This window comes from Haliotis rufescens, unplaced genomic scaffold (genome assembly GCF_023055435.1).
Source record: "Haliotis rufescens isolate VD_foot unplaced genomic scaffold, xgHalRufe1.0.p SCAF_59, whole genome shotgun sequence".
Lineage (NCBI taxonomy): Eukaryota > Metazoa > Mollusca > Gastropoda > Lepetellida > Haliotidae > Haliotis > Haliotis rufescens.
Window position 1 is genome coordinate 1,170,778 of NW_025964323.1, and position 22,759 is coordinate 1,193,536.

Below are 22,759 nucleotides of genomic sequence, written 5' to 3' on the forward strand. Positions count from 1 at the left end.
GAAGTTGACTCAAGTTATATCTTTATTCAAAGATATTAAAAGTCAGAGGAAATGGATGCATAGTCAGAAAGAAATGCGAATATTTGTGACTTGTAGTGTAACCATAGAGTTCCAGATAATTTTTGTCATTAAACAATATATCACGTGACTAACCACAGGTCTGGGTAGTCCTGTGAGTACCCGGTCCTATTGAGTACCCACCCGACCGGGGTACCTGAGTTACCCGTCCCAGCCCTATTCCTGTATCTTGCTTCTTGGCTTTTGCAGCTGAAATTTTCTGGTTATGATCACAGTTGTGTCTCAGAAATGGCACACAGGAGTATGATCCACTACTGCCATGGTAGCTATGTTTAAAATGCCATGTTATTGTGGGCATTACTCATTCTGCATCGATCTGCATGTATCAACTGTGTCCCAACTTCAACATGTGTTAAACATGTAATGTATATTTGGCACCTGTCTCATCCAGTTATAATTAATTGTAAGTTATGTACATGTACTTGTTTACCCTTGTATGGATTTGAGCTAATATGAGGTTCAGAAAAACACAGTTACGCTACAGTGCCTTCCCTTGTTTTGGATGGGAGGGGAGAACAAAAATACATTTTATTTAAACTTATTGCAGTGAGTTTGTTTTTATGTTGCATTTTGTGTTGGCCAAATACTAAGTTCTTATGTTTGTTTGTTGTTTTAGCACAGCACTCACCAATTGCAATATTCCAGCTGTATGATGATGGCCTGTAAATAATTGAGTCTGGACCAAACAATACAGTGATTGACATCATGAGCAACGATCCACACAATTGGAATAGGATCACTCATCAACAAAGTCAGTGAGCTTGACCACCCGATCCTGTTAGTTGCCTCTTACAACAAGCATAGTTGCCTTTTACGGCAAGCATGGGTTGCTGAAGATTTCGATCCACACAATTGGGATACGATGACATTCATCGTCAAAGCCAGCGAGCTTGACCACCCGATCCTGTTTGTTGCCTCTTACAACAAGCATAGTCGCCTTTTACAGCAAGCATGGGTTGCTGAAGACCTATTCTAACCTGGTACTTTACCTAAAGAAAATTATAACCAGATTTTTGGATGGTTTGTACTGCACATCTCAACAAGTACACTTAATGAGTGATGACATATTGCAAGCCGTACATTTGATACTGTCCAATATGAAGACCTTCAACGGAAAATAACAGGTCAAGGTGACGATAACTCAATATCCAATGTGTCACCATTGGCGTCAATTAATGCTTGGCATATCTGGTCCACAGAAGAAATGATAGTTAGCATCATACATTGGAGAATGTGCTGTAGCGTTTGTGCCAGATGTTGCATGTCTGTCGTTCGGGATGTTGCATGTCTGTCGTTTGGGATGTAGCTGTCATGCAGCGATCCATATATTCCATTTGGTATTGCCGTAAAAGGTCACTATGCTTGTCGTAAAAGGCGACTAACGGGATCGGGTGGTCAGACTCGCTGACTTGGTTGATGCATGTCATCGATCCCAATTGCGTGGATTGATGCTCATGACATCAGTCACTGGATTGTCTGGTCCAGACTCGATTATTACAGACTGCCCTCATATAGCTGGAATATTGCTGCGTGCAGCGTTAAACAACAAACCAACAACCAAATTTGGTATATATGTATCTGGTTCTAATATGGTGATTAAGAGAGCGATGGGAGAACATGTACATTGTGGTTCTGTAGCGATTCTCCTGTGATTCTCACATTGTTGTGTTGAAAGATGATGTTGGCATGGTTCTTAATGGGAACAAGGTCTTTCATTGCATTAGCATTGGGTCATTAAGTTGTCTTGTACCTGCATCAGGTTTGTTCTACCGGTGTGGGTACCTGGGATCAGGTGGTCAGGATCACTGACTTTGTTGATGCATCTCATCGTATCACAATTGCGTGGATCGATGCTCATGATATCAATCACTGGATTGTCTTGTCCAGACTCGATTATTTACAGGCTGCCGTCAATTATCTGGAATAGTGATGCATGCAGCATTAAACAACAAACAAGCAAAAACGAACCAAATCTATCAACCTCTAATAAAGTCAACATTGTTCTGTGGGACACATTGAATACCCTGCCTACAACCTACTGCTATGCCAATCGCTAGATGATCTTTGGTTGAGTTCTGTAAGTCGAAGCATGACTTCTTAGTTGAACATTTGCTTACGGACAACATTCTGGCAACCGAGAACATGGATTACAGGTTTTGTAGGATACCTCAGTAGTCTGCAGTATGACACCAGGCACCACTGCATGAAGTTCGTACAACCTGAGTGCAATACCTTTTTTTTTTCTTCAGTCGGAAGCGTTATTCTTCATGAACAATGTATTGTTTTCCCACATGTTATTACTTACATCCCCATGTCAAACTTGTGTAATGGGGCCATCATTATCTGTGATGAAACTTTGACGGTAATTGGATGAAACATATTTCATAACATTCAAAGCGTCATGCCTTAAATCAAATATGCCATGGGGGTTGTCTTATTGGATGCCATAACCATATATCCCGTTATAACTACATTTGTTGTATGGTATTGTCCATCCTTTCGGGCTTTCCTCCCACATTTGGTCCGCCTCCATGGTGAAGTGGATAGAGCGTCTGCCCGGAGAACCAGAAGGTCAGTGGTTCGAGCCCCTTACCACCTCCTACCAAATGAAGTCAAAAGATCACACGACAGCATCCTTGATTGTCCAGTGTACCGTATCTACACTCTAATGTAGTACACTAGCTTCGTTTTAACCAAATTCTGAAAGCCCGACGCTTAAAATGGTCTCCTAATCAAATCTGTCCCAGGTCAGTGATGCATATGGACATGGTGTCAATGGGGATGCTGCTTTTTTCTTTGCCACTGTTGAGTGGTGTGCAGCAGAGTTGGAGAGCATGTCCTCAATATGATCCAAGTTAAGGAAGACTTTCAACTGTCACCACCATGGTCAGTTCTGATGAAATACATGATATAATTATCGATGATCGATGACCGATGCAGCATATACAGTTGTCATTAGTCGCGAGGGAGCTGAGAACATTGGCGCGCTGTGTTTGATGCCTTCTTTTATGACTCCTGATCAGAAACGCTTCATATTCAACATCTCGTGTGAGAATTTAGTCGTTTTGAAGCAGACCCAGCTGATGTTGTTGAATGATTCGTAACCATGGATGAATATCGGGCTCACCACTAGTTGCCAGAGAATAAACAACAGTCAAAGTAGTGGAGACATCTAACGTCTCAGACGACGAAAAAGGCAAAGTCTGGCAAGGTGATAGGTGATGTCTTTGGCTGTCTGGAATTCCAAAGGAATCCTACTGGACTACCTCCCGAAAGGTCAGACCATTAATGGCTAATATTATAGCCCAAGGCTACTGCGTGAGGACATGAAGGCTCCACGTTGTGGAAAACTCACTGACGGTGTGTTATTAAACCAGGACAATGCACCTGTGCAGGACTGGCTTTGAACTGCATCGATATCTCCACCTCTCCCAAACATGAAGAAAGAAGTCTTCAGATGTTTTCATATCTGCTGTCGAGGACGTTCGCACAACCAGGAGAAAGCCTTCTACATCGGTGAGGTCCAGGCACGCGAGCATCGTTGGCAGTGTGTGGACCTCGGAGGGAATTATGAGGGGAAAATAAATCGAAATCATGTCCACCAAGGCAGTCCATATAGTTGTGCTCAGTACTTTTCAGCCATTCCTCTTATGCATGTCTTATCTCAGAGCCTGTTCAGATCTATATATGGGTAAGTGCAGCCATTAGACACCTTCTCATGGAGCATTGATAGGTGCACCTGTGACTGACTCGCAGTAATAGTACTGAAATACTGTAAGTTCCAATCATCGTCAATATTTAAAGGTCGTTATAAGGCAGTTTTCCTGTCATACCCAATGGTATGGGGTAGATATGAAAACTGCCTATTATTAACCTTTTTTCCCAAGTACCATAATATCAAATCGTCACGCCGAAGACCCGGGTTCGATTCCCGTCATGGGTACATTGTGTGAAGCCAATTTCTGGTGTCCCCCGCCGTGATATTGCTGGAATATTGCTTAAAGCGGCGTAAAACCATACTCACTCACTCACTCGAATCATAAAACATCCATAAATTCCGTGTCCCGACTGAGTCAAAAGTTTCTGAAAGGCGTCATGTCCCTGTCGGTTTTATGTACCGTGTTCTCGTTTTCATTTGGTTCACAAAACCTTTCGTGTCCGTTTCACTTCAAAATCTGTCATCAGCTTTGTCCAAGATGGCATCTAGCTCTATAATTCTATTTGCAAGAGAATACAACATATTTTCGCCTTGTTTGGAACACTGGAAAGGTTGCTGAACAGACGACGCACTAAGGGACATAACTCCAATTTCTTAACACCCGACCTTCTTTGGCACAGCCGTACAACCAGGTCACACCTGTTTTCCATCGCGAGCAGGTAAGAGCCAAACATATACACATTACACAGTATCGCAACAAAAGTAACTCTCGGGCCAATATACTCGGTTTATTCGGTTACCTATGTAACAGACCCGTGCAGATTCGGGGTAGAATAGGTCTTCAGCAACCCATGCTTGCCGTAAAAGGCGACTATGCTTGTAAAAGGCGACTAACGGGATCGGGTGGCCAGGGTGGCCAGGCTCGCCGACTTTGTTAATGCATGTCATCGTATCCCAATTGTGTGGATCGATGCTCATGCTGTCAATCACTGGATTGTCTGGTCCAGACTCGATTATTTACAGACCGCCGACATATAGCTGGAATATTGCTGAGTGTGGCGTTAAACAACAAATAACATAACCTTTGTAACGCTTCAAGGGCGGATCCAGCATTTTTAAAAGTGAATCAAAATCAAAATCCTCTCTCGAGATAAGTTTACTGCCTACAATATACATTTGCTTTTCAAAAGGGTGGGGTGGGTCCGGACTGCAGTAATCTAGACTTTCCAACTTTTATAGACCTGCGTGGGCTGAATTGGATATATTTCTTTCAGCGTCCGTATGAGAGACTCGTGTGTACCACCACACACACCTTCACTGACGCCGACACTCTTATAACACAGCCATTTTTTGATATATACCGTAGGTGTGCGCCTCGCACTGGCCTATAAATAATCCAGTACATGACCCGTTCGAAGTGTGTCGTGTCATTGAGCGTACGGCCGAATACGCGAAAGCTGATAACATCAAGGTCAGACCAGTTTAAAAGGCCGAATGTGGGTGCAGGCTAAATCGGCACCGATTTCTCGGGCAAAAACGGCACCTCGTTGAGCGAAAACGGCTACTAATTGTCGGGCGAAAACGGCACCTCTGTTTTAAATAACGATAACAACGATTTATGTTTGGTTAATTTGAGTAGGGGTAATTAAAACTTCAAAAGGTGGGATGTTTTCACGATAAGTTTAGTTTCACCCCCAATCAGAGTCGGCAAGTAAATTGGAATGAAGGCTAGTTTCTAATTTAAACTTGTTTTAACATTTCACAAATATTTGTGTTTGCAACAGACCATGTGAGTTTAATTTCATGTATTTCATTACCAAGATAAAAAAAAAATAAGGTGCCGTTTTCGGCAGGCAATAGTAGCCGTTTTCGCTTTAAGCGAGGTGACGTTTTCGCTCAGTTCCGTTTTGCTGAGGTGCCGTTATAGCTCGGACGTTTGGGCGCCATCGAACAATGTGCCAACTTCCGCGGCAGATAGAGCGGTTTTCTAGACTGATTTTTGTAATATTTTTGAACATTGTGTCAAATTTGTGTGTATACATGTTTATAATAAAAATACGATAAACGTAACGTTATTTAGACGGTCACCGATCAGACAGCTATATTCGACTTTCTGGCATTGTCGAACCCGGCTATTAAATATAGGAGAATTTAACTATAGACTTACTAACGCCTCACTCAGCAATATCCAGCTGTATGACGGCGGTCTGTAAATAATCGAGTTTTTGGGATACGATGACATGCATCAACCAAGCCAGCGAGCCTGACCTCCCAATCAGTTAGTCGCCTCTTACAACAAGCATAGTCGCCTTTTTACGGCAAGCATGGGCTGATGAAGACTTACTCTACGCCGGACCTTCACGGGTCGATAAGAGTCATGTGCGAGTTCTGAGCCTAACTATGCAGCAGAGTCATCTACCGCTGAAATGAAGGGGGCACGGGTGGCCCAGTCGTCTAAGGCGCCGTGATTCGTTGTGCAGAGCTGCGTCCCTTGGACACGCCAGAAACCTATCATTGTGGGTTCGAATCCCGGTTCGCCCCAATTATGTTTCTAGGTTTGTCAGCACCATACCCGTGCTCGTGGGTTTCACCGAAGTGGTAAACGTCTGAGACCTGCATCATCGGGCCTTCCACCCACATTAAGCTGACACGCCATGATATAACTGTAATACTGTTAAAAGCGGCGTTAAACCAAACTCACACAGCTGAAATGACGTCATCATAATATGCATGATATTTGCATTGACTCAATGACGTGTGATGAGTCGTCAATGATCCAAAATCATATATTTCAGGCACATTTTCCTCAATGGTGGCAATTAAAGGCGTTTCTGATCTTGAATCATCAACGATGCTTTCTATTCACCGCTGCAACCCCACTGCGCGCCCCAGAACAATGGCAAAGGGATGAGCGTTATCTCCTTAATGACAGCGCGGTACCCAAATTTGTCCATTTTCGTCAACCTTGAGTACCGAGTCACTTTGATGCCTGCAGAAATATGCTGCCTGGTTGTGTAGTTGGTTCAAATACAGCCCGTGAGCATGTGTCGTATTGTACGTAATGCATGCAAACTGTCAAAGGGGTACCCATCTTCCCGAGGCAAAGGTGAGGTGAGGTGAGGTGAGGTGAAATTGGGTTTAACGTCGCGTCAAAGATTATTGCACAGCGACGTGCAATGCACGTGTGTGTGTGTGTGGCTGAATGTACTAGTCTGGACTGATGCCGATTTTATAGTGCCAGCTCACTGAGATACCTGCCGCAGTTTTTTCAGTCAGTTAACTCCCTTGCCTTGAGAAGATGGGGTGTACCATACATGCATTGTAGGTCAACTCAGACAACCCTCGTACAAGCGATAACAATCACATAAAATATAAACATGCGTGTGCAACACGTGGACGGTATTCAAACCATCAGTGTGATGCCATGTTATTGTTGAAGCAGGAGTTACTGGCCATTCTTATTGCACGTTTCCACAACTAAAACTGACGCAAATGTAGGTGTTTTTGAAAAATTATAGAGGAATTATATATCAACCATAACATGGTCGGGGCTGGTTGAATCTAATTTCGGAACCAACAGATTCAAGTGAACTCTCCATAACGCAACAGATTTTATTCTTCGATTTATAGATGAATTCAAGGTAATGTATGGTATAAAACCAATACACGACATACATTATATGTTACAATGTGCTACATGTAACGTCATGATGTTGAATTTGGAAACAGGTCCATCATGTTTTTCGACGGTCTGGACGCCGATGTCGAGTTTGGGAAGACCTTCCAAGAGCGGGAGTTTACTTTCAAACAAGGAGCTGTGCTACTCAACCATGGGTCGTTCGGGGCCGTGTCGAGACGCCTGCAGGAGGTGCAGAGATGGTAAGGTTTGAGGATGCAGACGACTGCAGGAGGTGCAGAGAAGGTAATGTTTGAGGGTGTAGACGCCTGCAAGAGGTGCAGAGGTGGTAAGGTTTGAGTATGTAGACCCCTGCAGGAGGTGCAGTGATGGTAAGGATTGAGGATGTAGACGCCTACAGGTGGTGCAGAGATGGTAAGGTTTGAGGAAGTAGACGCCTGCAAGAGGTGCAGAGAAGGTAATGTTTGAGGGTGTAGACGCCTGCAAGAGGTGCAGAGACGGTAATGTTTGAGGGTGAAGACGCCTGCAAGAGGTGCAGAGAAGGTAATGTTTGAGGGTGTAGACGCCTGCAAGAGGTGCAGAGACGGTAATGTTTGAGGGTGTAGACGCCTGCAAGAGGCGCAGAGAAGGTAATGTTTGAGGGTGTAGACGCCTGCAGGAGGTGCAGAGAAGGTAATGTTTGAGGGTGTAGACGCCTGCAAGAGGTGCAGAGACGGTAATGTTTGAGGGTGAAGACGCCTGCAAGAGGTGCAGAGAAGGTAATGTTTGAGGGTGTAGACGCCTGCAAGAGGTGCAGAGACGGTAATGTTTGAGGGTGTAGACGCCTGCAAGAGGCGCAGAGAAGGTAATGTTTGAGGGTGTAGACGCCTGCAGGAGGTGCAGAGACGGTAATGTTTGAGGGTGTAGACGCCTGCAAGAGGTGCAGAGACGGTAATGTTTGAGGATGTAGACGCCTGCAGGAGGTGCAGAGACGGTAATGTTTGAGGGTGTAGACGCCTGCAGGAGGTGCAGAGATGGTAATGTTTGAGGGAGTAGACCCCTGCAAGAGGTGCAGTGATGGTAAGGATTGAGGATGTAGACGCCTGCAGGTGGTGCAGAGATGGTAAGGTTTGAGGAAGTGAATGAGTGAATGATATTATGAGCATCATTTCGTGCAGTCGGTGAACGATGGCCGCAAACTCCAAGAATCATACACTAAGTTACTCATGTGACGTTACATAGGGTTTCTCGTCGCTTTCAAGATTATTGCACTTTATCCATAAGGCATTAAGCATACCGAATATGGTGCGGAGAAGTGAAATGGGGTTTAGCGTGTCGTCCAAGACTATTGCAGCTATATAGCGACGTGCATGCACGTGTGTGTGGCTACCTGTACTAGTCCGGACTGTTGAGGATTTTATAGTGCTGGCCCACTGAGATACCATGCCGCAGTTTAACATGAAAAACCCCACTCAGAAACAGTATACTGACTCCGAGACGACTAATCCGTGTTTTAGGCCCTTAATGCCGAGCGCCAGGCCAAATAACAAGTACCATCGTTTAACGTCTTTTGGTATGATGCGGCCGGAGATCGAAACACGAATCTTCCGCTCTACCGGGCGGACGCTCCACCACTGGACCACGGAGGTGGTCTGCATACGTGACATGAATGATAATACATATTAGATGGTAGTCATTTTTTTCTCCCTCCCAGGTACCTGACCGAGATGAACGCCCAGCCCGACCTATGGTTCCGGGAGAACGTGTATAAGTATTGGGGGGAGTCATTGGGGGCGGCGGCACGGTTCTTCAACTGTGACCCCAAAGATATCGTCTTTGTTACCAATGCTACAGAGGGTAAGTTTGGTCAAAATCGAATAAAGCATAATATTCATTCCATTAACAGAGTGAGTGAGTTTAGTTTAACGCTGCTTTAGAACAGCAGAAAAAATATCACGGTGTGTGAAGCAGGTCTGATGGCAGGTAACAAACCCATCAAGGCGAATCTAAGATTCGAAACCACGATCATAGGTTTCTGGTGCCCCTAAGGGACGCAACTATGCACACGTAATTGCAGCGCATTAGTTGATCGGCCATCTGTGCCCGGGTCTATTGAAAGAGAGATTTTTCCTTGTGGCAGTGAGCGCATGGCTGGCCCAGTACTCAAAGGCGCCGTGATTCTCTGTGCAGAGTTGCGTCCCTTTGGCACGCCAGAAACCTATGATTGTGGGTTCGAATCCCGGTTAGCCCCGATTATGTATAGGTTTGCTCGTGGGTTTCACCGAAGTGGTAAACGTCTGCAACCTGAAAAAACTTCGGGCTTTCATCCCACATTAAGTTGACACGCCTTTATATAACAGGAATACTGTTAAAAGCGGGGTTAAACCCAATTGACTCACTCGCTCACTTCTTGTGGCATGTAGTGGCAGTCATTTGAAAAGGTTCATCTGCCTTTTCACCATCTTCCCGAGGCAAGAACGTCCACCAGCCTTTTTGTCAAAGTCTTGTTTCCACACTTGCCACATCAAGCCAACTTTCCTGTGCTGAATCTGATTGGACTCTCTTACATGTTGATAGTCCAATCAGAGAACGTTTCACAAAATCAACATCTACGACTGGTACACCTTCGTATGAAAGTGATTTACCGTTGCCTGTCTGCGTTGACACGCATATGACTTTTTATCTTTTAAACCCCCCCAACGATTGCCTATGTTTTTGTGTCAGGGATGAAATCGCAAATGTTTTCGTTATCTGATCGATTAGTCACATCTTTGTGAAGTTGTAAGAGATAAGATCAGCGATCTGATTGGATATCGCATTTTTTTATTACAAGGGGCACAACTCGTGATCTACGTGAGGTGGCGCCAGGGTCGATCCAAGAATGGCCTTGATGTGGCAAAGGTAGAAACTAGGCTTTGATATAGTCTAGTGGACACGCTTGTCTCGGGAAGATGTCTGTTCACAGATAATGGTCTCATTTGACGGGCTCTGGTTGTGTGGAAAGAAACAGTTACTTGAATTCGTCTGTGAATGATGGATAGTTTGTATCATTCTATAATTTTCAGAACCTGAAAAAGTAGAAGTTCTTTTGGGGTAAAAAATCGGCTTGGTATAATATATACGGCTCTTCTATATAATCGCCACCAATGAGTCACATTCTCAGGTTCAAGTTCACAAAAGCAACACATATCAACATCAACAAGATTCATGCTAAACAAATCTCATTTTGCATGAAACTGTCATCACACTGTCACGTTGTTTATACCAGGTATCAATGCCGTGCTGAAAAGCTATGATTTCAAAGAGGGTGAGACAATCCTGTCCACCAGTCTCACCTATGGAGCTATCGCTCTCACCTGCAGGGACGTCGCCGCCCAGAATCGAGGTACCCCGTTATAAGGCATCTGATAGATTAGTGAGATCTTCTTTCAGCAATACTAAAGCAGAAACAGGACCGGTCCTGGAGGCCAATTACGGCGTTACAAACGGTTTTCCCCCTGTAGAGTCTGTTGTAAATCGTGGCACCTAATGTGAATTAATTTTAAAAAAACCCCAAAAAACCCCCCAAAAACCCAACCCCCCGAAAAACAACAATCAAATCAAACAAAACCAACAACAGCTAACAAATACAGTAAACTACGTTTATAACGAACACGCTTATAACGAACTGATCGATATAACGAACTTATTTTTCAGTCCCGGCCATTTGTTGTATATATGCTGGAAATATGCTTACAACGAACTACGGTTATTACGAACTACAATTAGTGGTCCCTTTGAGTTCGTTATAACCGTAGTTTACTGTAAACACACACACACACACACACACACACAAAAAACAGAAAAAAACCAGCAACAAACAAACAAACACCCCAAACCCTTGTATTCCATGTCCAGTTCTCGGCATCACAATCGAACGCTTTAACCGCTAGACCATCATTAGAAACTTTAATCAACCAGAACGAAGTCAACCCGCCCCCTACACTCAGGGAAAATATGTCATCCACAAATATGGGTGTGCTTTTTTAAAACTGTTTACTTCTAACGTCATATGTTACGTTCGGGGAGATTATGTAATCCACTCATGATGACCATTCCGAATGCTTTTCTCATCAATTCGTGTTTTAATAAATTAATAGAATCATTTTTAAAACTCTTCTTATGTAGTTTTTCTTTCTATATTTCTTGTTTATGTTTTGTTGTTGCAATTGTTAGATCTATACATGCAGAAGACATAGTTAAATTTCAGTTATCAAGTCCGAAGTTATTGAGATTGGATTCCCGATTGAGAGCGAAGAAGCAGTGTTAAGACAGTATGAAGAGTATTTGAAGGCTCACCCCAACACCAGAATGGTGGTGATAGGTAAGTGATTCAATCAAATTATTTAAAAAACATAAACCATGTAGAAGTATTCTTTGAGTGATGACTAAGCGTCAGTACAGTTCATGTTTGGGATGTAATATCGCAAACTTCAGATATTGTCAATTTAACCAAACATATGAGTGAGTGAGTGAGTATGGTTTTACGCCGCTTTCAGCAATATTCCAGCAATATCGCGGCGGGGCTTCACATATTGTACCCACGTCGGGAATCGAACCCGGGTCTTCGGCGTGACGAGCGAACGCTTTAATCACTAGGCTACCCGACCGCCCCTCTAACGTATGGTAAAATCTACTGAGACGTATAGCTTTTTGATTCACTCTAAATCTCTGTGGACTATGGAATACTGTAAGGGACATTCTCGCGATCTCGACCATTGGAAGCGACCCAAATATGTGGCATTCTCGTGTTTTTTTGGCATATTTAGCTCGTTTCCAAATGTCGAGATTGCGAGAATGCGAGATCGTGAGGATATTCCTTACAGTATTCCATAGTGGACCATTTTATGTGTACGTCTAGATTATTGCAGTTCGCGAGACTTACACACGCCATTGTTTATAGAGGCATTGAGAGAGTTGCAGTCCTGAACAGTTTGATTCAAGTCGTATAAATACCATGATTATATTTGTCATTCCATGAAAATATTTTACTCTGATACGATACCTCTCTGGGTGAAGATCTGAGTACACGTCTATAAGAGACTGCATCAACTGAGCGTTATAATCAGTGAATCAGCGCCCGGGCGTTAAGTTCTCGGTTCCAGTAAGCGCAGCATTCGGACTTGCATAACTGATTTCGGTATCTGGAAAACGAGCTATATAACAAATAAAGACAGTTTCGGAATGTACATGAGTGGAAAAATGGGTTTTGACGGAGAGGTTTATCGCCTCCTTTTAATCTCCTTTAACTTTTCAACTTGCGCCTCTTGGTGTCTTGATGGTATGGTGTTATACAGATGGTATGGTGTTATACAGATGGTATGGTGTTATACAGATCACATCACAAGCCCGTCTGCAGTGTTGCTTCCCGTGAAAAAGTTGGCGAAGATTTGCCACAAATATGGTGCCCTCGTGATGGTTGATGGTGCGCATGCGCCCGGACATGTTCCTGTGGATTTGGAGGATCTCTGTGTTGACTTCTACACAGGTAAAACGAGTCCTGCTGTTTCTGATAGGACGGGTGTCAGAGAGGTAGATCTTGTTTTGAAATGGTTTTGGTTAGTGTGGATCCCCAGCATATATGCTTGTCGTATGAGGCGACTTCATGGAGGGGGTGGTCAGGTTCCGTGACTTGGTTGACAGCGTGTCATCGTACCCCGATAATGGGACGTTGCTCACAATATCAATCACTGGTGTGACTGGTCCAGATTAACATTATTTACAGGAAGAATTCATATAGCTGTAATATTGCTGAGTGCGGTGTTAAACAACAAACAAATTTAAATATTTTGAAACGAATCTCTGAAAGTCACAGCTCAATTTTTCACATTGATGGAAAATGTTCATAAATGGTCTCCCTGTTTGAAGCCCCGGGTTTAGAATTGGTCTTCAGCAGCCCATACTTGTCGTAAGAAGTGACTAACGGGATTGGCGGTCAGGCTCGGTTGGTTGATGCATGTCATCGTGTCCTTATTTCGTAGATCGATGCCCATGATGTCAAACACTGGATCGTCTGGATTACGTATTGACCGCCGCCATATAGTCCGACGGAAAACAACAAACATAACAAGCCTTTTTGCTTTCGATCACATCATACAGATTTCGAAGTGTTGAAAAGGGGCAGAAAATATGAAAGATGTTAACGGGTTTCAACAATATACACGTTTCTCCTTTAAAACAGTGCACATAAATATCTGTATTTAACACAGGCAACTTCCATAAGTGGATTTTCACTCCCCGCGGCTGCGCAGTGCTATATGTGAACAGGAAACATCATGATTGGATGAAACCGTTGGTGACGTCACACTGTGCTGACGGTTCCCTAGGTGAACAATTCTTCCAAGCCGGATCACGTGACCACGTCCCGTTTGTATGCGCAAAATACGCCTTGGAGTTCTGTGAGAGAATAGGGGGAATGGTGAGTTTCCTAATACTTATTTTTTGGCAATTAAAGTGAAAGAGGAAAGTGAAAAGGATGCAATTTGTATTTCAACCCAAGATTACGAAAACGTTTATAATTGAATTTACTTTGAGACATATCGGGTGCCCCGTTGAACAGAGACCCACGCATTACAAAGACTGTAGACGCTATTATATGTTCAATATTGGAGTTAGAATAGTCGTAAACCACTCAAATATATTAATAGTCGTTGAGATAATGACTTCGCGGAAAAAAACCGTGGGTGTTAAAAGGTTAACGATGGCATAGTGAAACAAGGAACTAGACAGCGACACAGCGATAAAAGCACCGTTGAACCGTGAAATCCGATCCCCGTTAATCCGGATTATTGCGTACGTAGTTAGAGCCCTTTAATGTATATTTTCCCACGCAATAGTCCGTACTACAGGGTGTCTGGACAAGAGGGGTTTCAGGGTACAGTGATGTTGCAGGGTCGCATCATGGCCTACAGCGCTGAGCTTGCCACAGAGGCCCAGGAGTACCTTGCGAAGTTGTTCCAGACAGACAGACCGGCGCTCCCGCGGGATATGGAGGCGCCCAACATGAAGCTGGTCGAGCTGCCAGAGATAAAGGTCCCTTTAAGCAAGGTACTGCAACACCCCGGGATAAGCCTTATCCTTACTATGGACTAATACACGAATAAACTAGTGACTTTAACATACAACTTTCTTGGAACACCGGATGTGATATTGAACGTTATGCAACTTGGTTTGGGTTTCAGGAACCATCCTTCGATTTCTTCATGAACTTTTGGAGGAAGACGAACATACAGACAAATACATTTCAACTGCAGGGGCGTGTCTACCTGAGAGTGAGTCCCAGCATATACAACTATATGGAAGAATACAGGCAGCTCGGGCAGGCCATGCTGGACTATATACAGGATATAAACAATGCTCAGTGACCATCGCTGATACTGTGGCAACCGGTCAAGCAGTGACCAATAGTAATGTAACAGTGCTAAAATTGCTATATTTTATTCAACTTTTTGTGAAATTCGCCTTCAATTCATAAGTTGTCGGTTAACCATTTAAGACCTGTTGGTACATACTAGATTTACGCCGCCACAATCAGGTCGGTGGGCGAGACTTTAATTACATGTTGAATAACAACTGGTAGTGGTCAGCGCGTTCGGCACTTACCAGTGTACCGTTATCAGCTATTTAGCGGCAACTGACCAAACTAGAAAATTGAAAACGCGAAACCAAACACGAGCTGAGTGGTTCTATCGGCATTTATAATCTTCTATTACTCAACTTTCCAAACTGACCGTCTGCTTTGGCTATTAACAGACCAAACCCATCATACAAAATTGTATAACATGTCCAGTCTTTATTAGTCCAAAGTCTCAAATTTCAAACTGGACATGCACGTGTAGACTTGTCTTCAGATTAACAAAGGAGGTCTCAGGTATAAATATAGGGGGAAATCGACTGTTAGTCATTCCTGCTTTGCCTGAGAACCTCTCTCTGTTTGTCTTTGAAGGTAAGTCACTTTTACTTGTTACTTTGGCATTTAGGTTGAACTTTGATTAAAATTGTCTTTTAAAATTGTCTTTAATTTTGTATGAATATCTTGCTTGAACAATGAACTTATACTCTATGTATTCGAAATGCCGTGCGAATCTAAGCTGCATATTATTCAAGTTTTACTGACACAAATTAACTACAGTAATTTATATGCGTGCGTCGCATGTCGAAATATTACTATTCCACAATCAGCGTTCGTATCCAACATGTTTATTTATCGGGTTAAAACTACTAGGCAAATACATTTGTAATTATTAATCACAGGTGTCATGGATGCTTCATAATTATCATGTTTTAATGTGAATAGCGTGCATTATAATAATGTATCAATTATTTGTCCATGTATCGGTAGGACCACTATTCATATGTGTGTCGTGTTATTTACCTTATTGTATGCTGTATCGTTAGTAGAGTGGTTTTATAATGCAAGAACGTTAAATGCGTCAATATGCATTAACATGATCCAGTTACTCGATATAATTTACGTTTTGTATATTTGTTTGCATTCTTATGCCTGATAAATACGGTTCAAGAATATAACTTATATCCGATGTTCATGCATCAAATATATTCTTTATATACAAAACCAGATCAGTGCAAGTACAGCAAAGTATATTATTCTTATCTGTAGCCCAAAATATATTTCTCATTAGGTAACTACTTTGTGAGGGCATATCACTAGACTACAATACTTGAACGTAACTTTTTGTTCTAGATAAATGCACGCAAATTAAGCAATGCCTGATAAATTTATGTTTTCCAATTTATGCATATTATTTCCATTCGGTAAGATGAATGGACGCTGTATAGAATATCTCAGATACTATACTTTTAGCATAATGTGGACGCTACAGATAACGTAGTAGTTTTATGTTGTAGAATAGTTATAATGAAACAGGCTTTCCTATAGCAGTATTTATATTCATTTCTAAATTACAGTTCACGAGCAATTTCTCTGTTTTGGCGAAATCTCCAATAAGGTTCATAAACATTCACAATAGAACATACCTTCACTAATAATCAGTTTTTAATTCATATATATTTCAAGTTTCAAATACGGTATTCATTCATGTGTGATTTGTATAAGCTCGGCCCACATTTAGTATAGTGTATTCAGTCATTGAATGCAGGTCCCATTATTATTTACCGTATTAAATCTTGTGTTCACTATTTAACTCTGGAGTGTACACCTGAATCAGCTATAGTTCATGACGTCACATGTACCGTATTTAATATAAAATAAGTTATTAGACATGTCATTGTTCAAGAAAGGTGTTGTTATAATCTTTCATATGAATGCTTTTTGTAAACATTGTTCAGATGTTATTTATGAGTACCTTAAATATATATATCAAACATTATGAGTAATTATCAATGAGTAATTTAATTTGAATTGATTATAATGTCTGCATTATATCAAATGTTCACTGCTATGATATTGAATATCCAATGAGTTGAGCCTACACTTTACACTTTGTTATTATTTTACAAATGGTATTTTAATTATAAATGTGTTACGTAATCTTATGCAATGTTATATTAGGCTGTAACTTGAATAGGTACTGAGACGTCTCTGAAGTTAATACATTGTTTTCAAAGTGAGATCACATAACAAGCAATTGTTTATTAACTCATGCCTATTATATAACAAAGAATATCTAAACAGTTTTGGTATCACTGCTTAATTATTTGTCTGATTATGTCTTTGTGTTTGATGATGAAGGAGATTGTCTGACTATGTCTATATGCTTGATGATGATGAAAACATTTAATAAAGAATTCCTGCTTTGCCTGAGAACCTCTCTCTGTTTGTCTTTGAAGGTGTGTTGATACCGTGGCTAATTCCCCGAAAGCATTCTAGGTTTTGATCAGTTTTAGTGTAAAAACTAACTCTGTTTCAATTGGAATATACTTTGCTGTACTTGCACTGATCTGGTTTTGTATATAAAGAATATATTTGATGCATGAACATCGGATATAAGTTATATTCTTGAACCGTATTTATCAGGCATAAGAACGCAAACAAATATACTAACGTAAATTATATCGAGTAACTGGATCATGTTAATGCATATTGACGCATTTAACGTTCTTGCATTATAAAACCACTCTACTAACGATACAGCATACAATAAGGTAAATAACACGACACACATATGAATAGTGGTCCTACCGATACATGGACAAATAATTGATACATTATTATAATGCACGCTATTCACATTAAAACATAATAATTATGAAGCATCCACGACACCTGTGATTAATAATTACAAATGTATTTGCCTAGTAGTTTTAACCCGATAAATAAAAATGTGGGATACGAACGCTGATTGTGGAATAGTAATATTTCTATATGCAACGCACGCATATAAATTACTGTAGTTAATTTGTGTCAGTAAAACTTGAATAATATGCAGCTTAGATTCGCACGGCATTTCGAATACATAGAGTATAAGTTCATTGTTCAAGCAAGATATTCATACAAAATTAAAGACAATTTTAAAAGACAATTTTAATCAAAGTTCAACCTAAATGCCAAAGTAACAAGTAAAAGTGACTTACCTTCAAAGACAAACAGAGAGAGGTTCTCAGGCAAAGCAGGAATGACTAACAGTCGATTTCCCCCTATATTTATACCTGAGACCTCCTTTGTTAATCTGAAGGCAAGTCTACACGTGCATGTCCAGTTTGAAATTTGAGACTTTGGACTAATAAAGACTGGACATGTTATACAATTTTGTATGATGAGTTTGGTCTGTTAATAGCCAAAGCAGACGGTCAGTTTGGAAAGTTGAGTAATAGAAGATTATAAATGCCGATAGAACCACTCAGCTCGTGTTTGGTTTCGCGTTTTCAATTTTCTAGTTTGGTCAATTGCCGCTAAATAGCTGATAACGGTACACTGGTAAGTGCCGAACGCGCTGACCACTACCAGTTGTTATTCAACATGTAATTAAAGTCTCGCCCACCGACCTGTTTGTGGCGGCGTAAATCTAAAGTGCCAGATGTTGTTATGCAATTTCTTATCTCTAGTACGTACCAACAGGTCTTAAATGGTTAACCGACAACTTATGAATTGAAGGCGAATTTCACAAAAAGTTGAATAAAATATAGCAATTTTAGCACTGTTACAGTAATATGAATGCTTATCTCCAGGAGTTGGTCCATCAGACATAAGGTGCCACATTTTCAATACGGTAATTATTTGGTGGGGACAAATGTGATTGATCGTGTTAACCAGGAGTTAGTTGTTCTATATTCCGGACTGACGTCACCATATCCGCAGCACTACTTCTCTCTCCCTTCCTCTTTCTATCCTTCCCTCGCTCTTTCTACCCTTCTCTCCCGCTTTCTACCCTTCTCTCCCTCTTTCTACCCTTCTCTCCCTCTTTCTACCCTTCTCACCCGACCTGCCTCTTTCAACCCTTCTCACCCCACCTTCCTCTTTCTATCCTTCTCTCCCTCTCTACCCTTATCTTTCTCCCTTCCTCTTTCTATCCCGCTCTCTCTCGTTCTACCATTTTCCTCCCTACCCTCTTTACCCATCTTCCCGAGGCAAGGGAGTTAACTGACTCTAAACGTCCAGTTTCCACCCTTGCCGAACTAGGCTGAATTTGCTGGGTTCGATCGTAGCGCCACCAGTGGCTATTACGAGTTATGTCCCTACTATGCCCCTCCTATTGACGAATTAGATTCCACCACTCACATCACTTGCATTTGCTTAAAACAAAATGGCGGCGCCCAGTCAAGACGATCTGATCGATGATCACGATATATATTGTAATAAAACGGGTCTTACCTCGCGAGGTGCATCACATCACCTGAACATCTTCATTAAAAACATGAAAACATTTGGACAATATCTGTCGACGCCCAGTTGACTGTACACATGCTTTGCAAATCCTGCAGTCGACTGAAACCTGCATGTTGAAATCCACGTTGTTTACGAACCGGATGTAGATTTCGTTACGCGATTTTGATTGGACTATGCATAGGCTTGTAAGTCCAGGCAAAAAGTAACTCCGAAATTCCAGCCACGTTCGGCAAGGATGGAAACAGGACTTTTATGGTCAGTTAACGCCCTTGCCTCGGAAAGATGCAATGTGGTGTGTTGGGTTGCAACCGCTCCGTCTTCACGAAACGTGTGATGGACTATAGGTATCACAATGTCAGATGTCGGTCTCGTGTCACAACGTGGAGGGGGGCACGGGTGGCCCAGTCGTCTAAGGCGCTGCGATTCACTGTGCTGAGATGCGTCCCTTGGGAACGCCAGAAACCTATGGTTATGGGTTCGAATCCCGGTTCGCCCTGATTATGTTTCAGGGACTACCAGCACCGTAGCCGTGCTCGTGGGTTTCACCGAAGTGTTAAGTCTGAGACCTGCATAAATTCAGTCTTTCCTCCCACATTAAGCTGACACGCCGCGATATAACTGAAATACTGTTAAAAGTGGCGTTAAACCCAACTCACTCACTCACTCAACGTGGATCGTTATTAAACGAGCGAATGCGTAAGTGAATTAGGGTTAACGCTACTTTAAACACCATTGTCTGTTATATACTACTCAAAAGAAGATACAGACCACTCATTTTTTTGCCATATGATTAGACCTTATCTCTTATTGCCATGATTTACAATAATCGATGAAACATTTGTGTTTTCTTTAACTTCTTTTGAGTAGTGTACCACTGTGCCTCAGCTTACTGTGGAAGGACACGACTCACTCACCCACCCTTGTCAGTTGTCGCAAACACAGGAGACACACAAACCACGCTCTCAAAACGAAAGTCATATTCTTTGGGTAACCGGGATCAGGTGGTGAGACTCACTGACTTGGTTGATCCATGTCATCGTATCCCAAATGCGTGGATTGATGCCCATGATATCAATCACTGGATTGTCTAGTTGAGACTCGATTATTTACAGACCGCAGTCATATATATAGCTGGAATATTGTTGAGTGCGGTGTCAAACAACAAACGAACAAATATTTGGGTGACCCACACCAAATTAAAACTCAAGCAGGTCGTTGTTCGCGTTGTGTGACTGATTGAAGCAGCTGTAAAATATCAAGATCACCCCACACGTTGACCAGATCGTGTACCAACGCTGTTATCATTTCGCCTTTAGAAAATAAGATCCCTGGAAATCAAAACCTCTCAACGGGATTAGTGTGGAAGCTATTAATCATATGAAAGAAGAACATGTTTATAAGTTTAACTGTTGGAATTTTTAAGCATTTGCAAGAATATGATGTTATTGTCTTTTGCAGACGATACTCATTGATTTTAATGAAGACTGTACACATTGGCATTTTGGTATTTTTTTATTCTTTTATTTGCACATGTTTGGGCATCGGGACATGGTACAGTCTTGGTCGACATACAAAATGACTTATAGGTATACAGAAGTATACAAAAGGCACAATTAGAGTGTTGGCATAAATCCCTGTCTTTCTTCATTTCTGCAAGACGTTCTCAGGCGCATTGCTTGATAAATAACTACATGTACAGGGACAGTTTTAAAATGCATTCATTCAGTTGGGTATTAATGATATGAGATTATAGAATTTTTGCGCGCCTGATCTTAGATTCCTGAAATCCTTCATTAACAGGGCTTGGCAAATACACTACCGTGGAAAACAAACTATAGACCCATGGACCCATGCTTGAGGGGCGATCAAATATAAAACAATGAAGCACTATTTATTCGATTGTGATCTATTTGATACGGGTATCACAGCTGTGTTTCGGACGTCAGGTTTGCAGTGTTTTATCGATTATTTTCAACCTGCTAACGTTTTAATAACGTTTGTAAAGTTTTGCCCCAATCCAATTTTCAAGTGTATACTTCCTTTTGTACGACGGTTAATCACATTTCCCCCGAAATTAAATTTGTGTACATATTAATGTAGTGTGTGCGCGAATACTGTCCTTCTGGTGACAATTCAGTGAGTATTGTATTTATCTAACAGGACGAAGTTGCAAGAATATTGGAATGAGAAATCTTTATATATTCATGCATAAGTACTGATGACGTCAAAATCGGCCGCCCCACATCATTGTGCCAGGGTTGAAATATCAGCATAATATAAGACATGATTTATTATGAAACAGAAATTGATAAGGATGCACTTAAAAGGAAGACGGATCGACAAATTTGCTCACATCAGGTCGATCGATTGATTCACAATTATGAAAACGTGTGCATGCTCATAACGGGTCATCGAACCAGAATAATTATTATATCAATTTGTATTCTCTTCTTCCTGTATATTATATAATTCAAACAACCTGTCACAAGCAGGAATAATGTGCATTTATATTTCCAGTTTATCTACCGTTACCCAAGAAAAGAAACTCTCAGAAATCCCCAATCCCGTTACATTCCGCCGCCAGCGCTGCTTCGTTCCATTCCATTCGTGACACGGGCTATGCGTGTCCGAGAGCCACGACATGAATTTATATACAATCTTTAAAAGTTCACATCCCGCTTCTATTTCATTATACCTCTTTCGTTAAAATTCTAAACAAATATCTTTGGTGATTTTCTCCACACCTTAAATCGCCCAACACTAATACAGATGAATCTGTGTTAGACGAAAATAGTGCGAGTTGTTTGCCATGTACAGCCAAACAGTGTGTTCATATAGACACTAATTTACTTCCCGTGACAGCTCTGGGCGCGCTGTGAATGCTAGCCCTAATGCAGTTTTATTGCACGATGAAGATTTGCTGATAAAAACACCGCCTGCCGAATTAATCACTTGAACTAACCCTAGTAAGCTTTGTATTGTCATGTCAAACTCGAAAAACCTGCTGTTCATTCTCTCGTCAGCGTTGAATGAAACTGGGATAAGCGAAATTGAATATTTTATTTTATTTCAATATTTCATCTTGGAAAGACAAGCGTAAATCAATTTGCCAATTTTTCAATGTTTTCCTTTCTTTGCAGCTTTGATGATTTAAAAAGTCTTCTTCCTCTTTCATTTATCTTAATGACATTTCCTCAAAAACTCGGACGAGTCGGAAGTTGGCCTTTCTTGACAATATTTGAATTTATTGTTACTTTTCTAACGGTCCTGTCTCCCACAGACATACGAACAATAGCGAGGAGGATGGATTGGCCCATTTGTCACATCTTTTCCGATATGTCTGCCAATTGGGTTGTGAACAAGTTCGCGCCTCTTTCACAAGCTGACATCTAATGAAACTAAATTCCAAGTCCTTTCAGAACAGATCGATGTTAATCAAGTTGTTTGGTGAGTAGTATCCCGGTGCAATTAAATGTGATGGTACTTTCCTGACGAATGCTTTTGATAGATCAAATGAATGTCAGCGGCTTCATCTGGTCCAATACAACTGTAATAAGTCGTC

At 41.6% G+C, this 22,759-nt stretch overlaps 1 protein-coding gene across 1 annotated transcript; it reads left to right on the forward strand.

The window, feature by feature from the left end:
- The first annotated feature begins 4,355 nt into the window (after positions 1-4,355).
- Positions 4,356-17,175, forward strand: LOC124142777 (hercynylcysteine sulfoxide lyase-like). Its single transcript, XM_046511432.2, has 9 exons — positions 4,356-4,455; positions 7,466-7,615; positions 9,067-9,209; positions 10,621-10,737; positions 11,602-11,715; positions 12,727-12,879; positions 13,601-13,809; positions 14,283-14,438; positions 14,573-17,175. Exons 2-9 carry the CDS (start codon positions 7,473-7,475, stop codon positions 14,753-14,755), a joined length of 1,218 nt encoding a protein of 405 aa, XP_046367388.2. The 5' UTR covers positions 4,356-4,455; positions 7,466-7,472; the 3' UTR covers positions 14,756-17,175.
- Positions 17,176-22,759: the final 5,584 nt, after the last annotated feature.